The sequence below is a fragment of the Erigeron canadensis genome, chromosome 1 (genome assembly GCF_010389155.1).
Source record: "Erigeron canadensis isolate Cc75 chromosome 1, C_canadensis_v1, whole genome shotgun sequence".
Lineage (NCBI taxonomy): Eukaryota > Viridiplantae > Streptophyta > Magnoliopsida > Asterales > Asteraceae > Erigeron > Erigeron canadensis.
This window is the reverse complement of record NC_057761.1, coordinates 50,627,025-50,635,376: the sequence shown is the minus strand read 5'-3', so window position 1 is coordinate 50,635,376 and position 8,352 is coordinate 50,627,025. Positions and strand designations below refer to the sequence as shown.

At 28.3% G+C, this 8,352-nt stretch overlaps 1 protein-coding gene and 1 non-coding gene across 2 annotated transcripts; both read left to right on the top strand.

Annotated features, from left to right (window-relative positions):
- Nucleotides 1-2,367: 2,367 nt before the first annotated feature.
- Nucleotides 2,368-2,469, top strand: LOC122586204. Its single transcript, XR_006321910.1, has one exon. It is a non-coding gene; the product is annotated as a U6 spliceosomal RNA (small nuclear RNA).
- A 2,624-nt stretch (nucleotides 2,470-5,093) lies between these two features.
- On the top strand, nucleotides 5,094-7,617 carry LOC122583963 (MYB-like transcription factor ODO1). Its single transcript, XM_043756336.1, has 2 exons — nucleotides 5,094-5,484; nucleotides 6,530-7,617. The coding sequence occupies exons 1-2, from the start codon at nucleotides 5,222-5,224 to the stop codon at nucleotides 7,131-7,133; spliced, it is 867 nt and encodes a 288-aa protein (XP_043612271.1). The 5' UTR covers nucleotides 5,094-5,221; the 3' UTR covers nucleotides 7,134-7,617.
- Nucleotides 7,618-8,352: the final 735 nt, after the last annotated feature.

Here is an 8,352-nt window from a genome sequence, read left to right as displayed (position 1 = left end):
AATATAATTAAATAAATGTTGGTAAAATTTACATTATAAACGTCAATAATTATTAATAAATCGCGGTTGTTTCAATCTTTAAAACCTAGAGTGCCATTAATAATGATTAAAATTATAATGAGCAACATATATAAACTTAATTAAACATATTTCAAGTTTTAGTAATCAAATTTTGTCAGAGTTACTTAATACAAACACATGTAAATTTAATTCAATCCTTGTAACAAATTAAGTAACCGAAACAAATTTTGTAAAAATATAAGAAGCTTTGCCATTCTTGTAAAAATTAACAACTTGAACTAATAAAAAATGTAGTAAACATAAGAAACAGATTGTAACCCAAGATCAAAATAAACAAGTTGCATGTAATCCGATCTTAATTTTGCAAAACATAATATACAGTGAAGTAAGAAAACAAACATAATACAAATTATTATCATGAAAATTTGACATTCATTTTATTAGCATTACATCCATTTGTAATTGATAAAACCCAAGATCTAAAGTAACAAAGAGTTAAGCAGATATAAATTTTGAAAAACAAAGTATATGATGAAGTAAAAAAAATAAATAAATAAATAAATAACTAAATTATTGGAAAAAATTATAAAAATGTCACATATGATTAACGCTTATGTGGCAATATCATAAGATAGTTTGAATTTTTAAAGGTTCTGGAATCATTCGGATTCTTACTGTTTTAATAATTATATAGATATATATAATATAAGTCAATGATATACATACATGTATAAATATCCTTGTAGCTTGGAATTTTTATACCATGACTTATCACTTACGGAGCACATTTTCAACCTCTACATTATATACACCTCAACTTTCTGGCCGGCTTTTCCGATATATAATAAGTTACATTCATTCATATTCATATTATAACGTACGATATACTCGTATCATACGAGTCGTATGTATTAGGAATATATAATGTTTTATCTTTTCTTTCGCTAGCCAGTGATTGAATACTACATCTCTACATTGACACAAAAATCCTAATGTACAAATTGAAAAAAAAATTAATAGTGAATTTTCATCATGTGTAATATATACTTCGCTTAGCTATATTGAATGAATGAACAAAAATCTGACGCACATGACTAGTATGCAATAACATATATAGTACGCGCGCGCGGGGTATTAGTTATATGAAGTCGAAAGTCATTTGATGAAGGTACGTAACTTTTTAATTTTTTTTAATTTTTGAACGTTCAATAAGATTTCATTACTCAAAAGACTAGCAAGAGCTAGTAAATACAAGAAGGGGTGTTAACCGTTACACTAATATGAAAAATTCATGTAACTATATTAATTAATAGATATGAGCTCGATGAACATAATAGTACGTTATTACTTAAAAGTTCAAAGTACTTTTTTCGTCCGTATGGTTTTCGAATAAGCATTTTCCATCCTCGCCGTTAACTTTTGACTAAAATTGTCCCTGTGGTTTGCATTTCGAAAAACCACAGGGACGCAAAAAGTTAACGGCGAGGATGTAAATTGCTTATTCGAAAAACCACAAAAACGAAAAAAGTACTTTGGCCTACTTAAAAACATATATTAATTAATAGATCTTGGAAGTCTTCAGAAATTCTTTTCGTTACTCTTTTAATCTTTTCGCTTCATAAATTACAAAAATATTGAACAAGCAACTAATTCAATGATTATACATTAGAAAAGATAATAAAAAAAACGCTTACGATATATAGTGGAGAATATCATTTGAAACAATATAAAGGAAGGGCAAGGTGGCAAAACAAAAGTTTGTGGATCATTAAGGTTAATTAATTGAGTGATAGTATATTAGTATATATTAGGCCGTAAACATGCATGTGTTACGTTTTGAGTTAAAACAGGACAGAAAATGACCAAAAATTATTGGATGGTATCAATTTATATATTGGTCATGACCAGGATCGATTACGATTACGATTATATGTAATTGTGTAACATTCGATCCTCATAGCTTGTTTAAACCTCAAAGAACTTAAATAGAATGTGATCGCAAGGAATTTAAGAAAAAAACTCCAAAAATTAATTTGTTACTGCGCAAAGTCGAACCCAAAATTTATTTGTAAAATCAAGGATGTCAGTTAAAAGAAACATTCTATTGATCAATAAATAATAAATAAGTTAGTTTCAAGTTATATAAATCAAAAAATAATAAATGCATTAGTATTATAAATTTTATATATTAAATGAACTATTCGGTATTTCAATAATTGTCAAAAGAAAAAAAAAATATCAAATAGTTAACATCTTCCATACATATGGTCCTCTATTTATAACGTGTATCAGAATGTATAATCTAATTAAGTTATAACAATTTTTCAAACTAATATATCATATTAAGTCTCTTTGTGGCATTCGATAAAATTGAAATAATACACATAAGATTATCATAGCCCTTGAGCAAAGATGATACTACACATAAATTAGAAAATATATGTCATATTGAATTTGGGAAAAGTTAGGTGCAGTTGTGTTGAAAATGAAAAGATAATTTTGTAAATATAAAAAAATATAAAAAGTGAAATAGTAATTTTATTATCTCTCTATTACTGCGTCTATCTATATGCACTTAACTGCATCTATTATGTCCCCATTGAATTTTCGTTATCAATTATATATATATATATATATATATATATATATATATATATATATATATCCTAGGTCTTTTACCCGCACGATGTGCGGCTATTTAAAAAGGTTATTCGTGTTGTTTAGTTATATATGTATTAATAATAACTTTTAACAATTATAACTTGTTTTTTAAGCATAAGAAAGAAATTGTTCATAATGAGATAAAACTAACCAAATAAAAGACATCCAGAAAGCTAAACTTATATTCACAAGTAAAACAGTTAACACAAAATTGAAATGAGATATAATGATAAACATAAAAGATGTTGGGAAAAATCAACCTAATGGATGATGTTGATGATGAATAACGTATAGGAGAATAATTAAAGATAAATAAAAACGGAATTTGCAAATTTCATATGAAACTATGAAAGGAGGAAAATCTACCTTTTCAAAAAGATTTAGAACGTATAATTTTATGTATAGTTTTAGATATTAGATATTACATTATTTAATGATATTCTTATATTATTAGTTTGAAGATCTAAATTAATATATTAATAATATTATAAATGTACTGAGTAATAGTTAAAATTTGGTTGTCAAAATTTTGGATTTGCATACATATGCAATTGATATAATACCCATGATATAAAAAAAATTGATTTAATATTACTATTTTAATATTTAATAGATTGTTACTTTGATCAAAAATATGGACATTAGACTATTATTATTTTGATATTTTATAATAGTTTTGATTAGTATATATAAATGATGATAAGAAATAAATATTGTGAGGAAAAACATGGAGATGCCACATAGAAAAAAATCCTATGTGGCAATGTTTAAGAATAGTTTTAAAATGAAGTGGATGCCTTTAAAACGTCAGGATAACTACTGTTTTATAAGATGTATATATATGGAACTAATTAACTCTTTTAAAAAATAGTACACATGAACTTATATTTTTTCAAACAAATCATACATTCTCTTTATTATAAAATTTTGGAAAATAAATTACTAAAATAAAAAAGAGTTTTCAATTAATATTAAAAATGCAATACAAAATTAAAATGCCTTAGATTACAAATAAAAAGGATCCTAAATTGCTGATGCATTTGTGAGATCCAGAATTGAAAAATATAAATCATTACAAAAGTGAAAGCTTAAAAATGAAAATTAAGTGAAAGGCAAAGAAGTGGAGACATCAAAGAAGATTTGGGACCAAATGGATCAAAAATGGGTTTGCAAAATTGGTGATCGGAAGTGAGAAGCACGATATGGTGAGGACACGTAAACTTAATGCTGACGAAAGGGGTGACGTAACAGTGGAGTAAGAGTGCAATTACAGAGATCAAAGAAACAGATTGTTTTAGCGTTTTGCAGTTTCAACACCTATACATATATGGTATTGAACTTACACCCCTTAAACTTTTTCCGTTCTTTATCTAGTAATATTACGAGCTTGAACGGAACTACAATTTAAGGTAGAAAAATAGCCCGGGCTGCCGTTTTGTTTAACTTGTAAAGTGTAAAATAACAGGTCTTTACAAAATAATATAGCCGTCAATGAAGTAAATTCTAATTTTTGACACATTTTTTTAACAATAAAATTTATGAATACAACAAATAAAAATAAGTATTAATTTTTAAACAAATGTTTAATTCATGTAAAAAAATCTCTTAGAAAATATTTTAACTATAACATAATTACACACTCTTTTCATGTAAGAAGTACACGAGATAACTTTATGAAAAATGCATTGAAGTTGTGAATATTTTCCTTAATAATTACTTTGGGTTGAGCAACTAAACAAAGCTAAATGAGTACTTGAAAGGTTAATGCAAAAACATAGGTAGGTGTATTTTCATTTGATCTACAAAAACTTTTCGCACATATATTTATCCAAATCTCCATTAAAACACCTAAAAATTCAAGAAAATACAAATAAAACTGATCGTCTGATCCTACTTTGGTTGTAATACGTACGGATCAACGGGAGACTGATTATAGCTTATTATCCATTTTTTACTCATTTATTTTTTCAAAATTTAACATAACTATAATAATAACTATATTTTGAACTTAGAGTTACTCGTCTACAAGTTTGAGCTCAATAATTCTAAGCTATTAATTAAAGTAGTCCTAGTCATGGTATATTATATCATACTTAAATTATTTTTTAATCTATTAAAGTCTACATGGTTGGACCTAAAAACTTTATAAAATTACAAGGACATAAAATGAAAATTTTCCTATAATATTTCTTGTGAGACCGCAAATGTAACATTTTTTTTTGTCTGTGTGTCAACCATCATTCCTTTTCATCTCATCACTCACCACCAGAAACTAGTTTTAGTTCACCTGTTCCTTTCATGAATCAATGGTGGACCCCACCCCTTATACTCTCTATCCAACTTTCCCTCTCTCTCTAGGAACTATATATAAAGGTTGGTGGTGTAGCATTTCTAAAACTGGGTAAGTGTGTTTTCAAAAACTTATGTACATTATTATATAAGCATATATTTTGGATAAGATATATTTATATAAAAAAGTTACTATTATAATTATTACGTGTTTCATCCAATTTCCTAGTGGTGAAATAATTAATTAAAGATGGGAAGGCAGCCTTGTTGTGACAAACTAGGTGTGAAGAAAGGGCCTTGGACCGCTGAGGAAGATAATAAACTCATCAACTTTATCTTAACTAGCGGCCAATGTTGTTGGCGAGCTGTCCCTAAACTTGCGGGACTTCGTCGTTGCGGCAAGAGTTGTCGTCTTCGTTGGACGAATTACCTTCGACCCGACTTGAAGCGTGGCCTGCTTAACGAGTCGGAGGAACAACTTGTTATTGACCTCCATGCTCGTCTGGGCAACCGGTATGTCGTCTGCATGTCTGAAAAATGTTTACTGTGTTTTAAAACGATAAACAGTTTTCATAATATTTAAAGTTTTATAAAAATGTTTATTTGGATGAAGTAAACGGTCTGAAAGAAAAAACTTAATTTGGTTATCTCAAATTAAAAGCAAAATCATATAAACGATTTTAATAACCAGTCTCAAATACCAACTCTCCTTTCCAACAAAGACAAAATTTTCATGTAGCTAGTGACATCTTATTGCATTTATATATAATTCCTTCATTATTATCGATAACTCAAAATTAAAATTTATGATGAGTCATTAATTTTTCTTTTCTTGAACTAGACTAGATTTTAATTCTATGATCGATTTAATAAGCATTTACATATTCTTCTTATCTTTTAAAATTAATACATGTGATCACAAGGTTGAATATATGTTGCATCCTTTATCTATGCATTTAATTAATTATAATATCTTTTTTTTAATAAAAAAACTAGTATAACATACCACTTGATATCCTACACAATTGTTTCGGATTTTAATTAATCCATAACTTTTTGATTAATAGACCAATACATATACCGGTAAGCTGTAAATATTTTCACATCAAAAAATTTTCATTGTATCTAAAGCAAGACATATTGATGATGTGATAAGAAATAAATGGAACATAAATAATGACAAAGAAATAAATTTATCTATGGCCGACAAGTTTCATAGTAAAGCTACGAAGAGAGATTTCTTTTAATGCCTAAATCTTATTGGTCTAATTGCAAATAGTGTAAACAAATGAGCAATTATTACCAAGTCGTAGTTTTACATACTTTTCACGTTTCTTTTCACTAAAATAATACTTTTGTGTCCTTTATTAACTTTTTACTTTTTTAGTAAACTCATTTTATTTTATGGGCGACTTAGTAGTTGTTTTTCATATATTAAGATAAAATGAAATGAAGGTTCATATATTATGGATTTATGGTTATATGGCATATATATATATGTATACACGGTTAACTAAAATTTTCTCATCGTAATGTTTAATCAATGGTTTATAATTAGGTGGTCCAAAATCGCAGCAAGATTGCCAGGACGAACAGATAACGAGATTAAAAACCATTGGAACACTCATATAAAGAAAAAACTCATAAAGAGAGGAATTGATCCCGTCACTCATGAACCTCTTCAAAAAGAACTCCGCGACACGGAGACATCATCCTCTTCTCCTGTAGAAAACTCATCGTCACAATCTGAAAATAATAACCGCCCATCACCTCCGGAAAGTGTCAACGGTACCACAGGAAGCTCGGAGGAGAACTCATCAAGCGCCTCGCCCCCACTTGAAAACTGTTCAAGTAGTTTGATTGGTGAGCCTGAAAAATTGTTTGAAAGCCTATGTGAAGATGAAAAGTTATTAAGCTACCTTCTAGGTGATGATGAGCCTCCACTTGTTGATACATCGACTTGGGAATTACCCAACAACAATAATGCACAAAATGTCGTCAATGAATACAATGGCGGATTTAGCTCTTGGGATGATTGTGCTAAATGGCTACTGGATTGTCAAGATTTCGGTATTCATGATTTTGGATTCGATTGTTTTAATGAAGATCCTATGAGTGTCTTGGACACTACTTTTGAGGCGGGCAACAAACAACAAAATTGAAGCTAATTAATATGGTTCAAATTAAGGATAATAAAGATTGTGTTGTTCTATATGTCCACGGTTTATAGAACAACACTAGTCCCTCTTGAGAACCAAATTAATTAGTTAAAGTGTCGTCCTGATTTTTCGCCTTGTTGTAATGAGAAAGGCCAGAATGATAACCGAAGCGATGGAAATCGCTATTGTCTTGTTGTATATCATACGCCTTTCTAAGTAGCTAGTTTTCTTTATAGGTATTTTAGTGTTACAATGATGGTTGAAGAAAACTCGAGTCTTTAACTAAAAGAGATTTCTCACCATCAATTAGGTAATTTATCAAAGTGGGCCAAAAGCCAAGTAGCTACATAGGAAAGAAAAAAACATAGTGAAATGGCAACAACTTAATGTCAAAAATCAAGAACTTAATGGTTCTTTGTAAATAATAAAAGTTCTTGTACGCGTCCTTTTTTGTTGAAATAATATATTCCATATTTTTCGTTGACAATAGTACGTAGTTTCGCTCCCATATTGCTATTTGAAGTTTCATATATGTTTGTAAATTAAAGAAAAGGTCATACGAGTAATATTTATAAGTTTTTCAAATATATATAAATCATTTTCGTTGACAATAGTAGTTTTGCTCCCATATTCCTACTTGAAGTTTCATGTTTGTAAATTGAAGAAAAGGTCATACGAGTAATATTTATAAGCTTTTCAACTATAAATCAAAGAATAGCCTGGTTATTAAATCAAGTGGTTAGAGCATTTGCTTCCGTAAACATAGGTCAATGATATATTTTAATCCACATTCTGGTAAGCGGAATGTCATTTTATAACTTTGGTGTCTCTACTCTACCTTATGTAAAGATAATGTTGTATATATCTTAATCTTTCATATACACCGTCAAATACAGTACTGAAACTCATAACCCCGTATAACACGTTATTAGGTGTTACTTAATTACTTATTTTTTTATTTACTACTAGAAAAAACTAAAATAAAATAATCAAAAGGTTTGGATCGACGGTAAGACATGATGGAATTTTCGTAATTAACTTGAATCTCAGTTCTTTTAATTTTCTTATTCCATCTAGTTGTATATTCGTAATTAACTTGAATTAATGTCAGTTATTTCTTATTCCATCTAGTTCTTTACAAGTTCTTTTTTATAACGCCATCAAAATTTCTTCTAATTTTTTCTTTGAAAAGCGATGAAGATTTATTCATTATTTTTCTGAA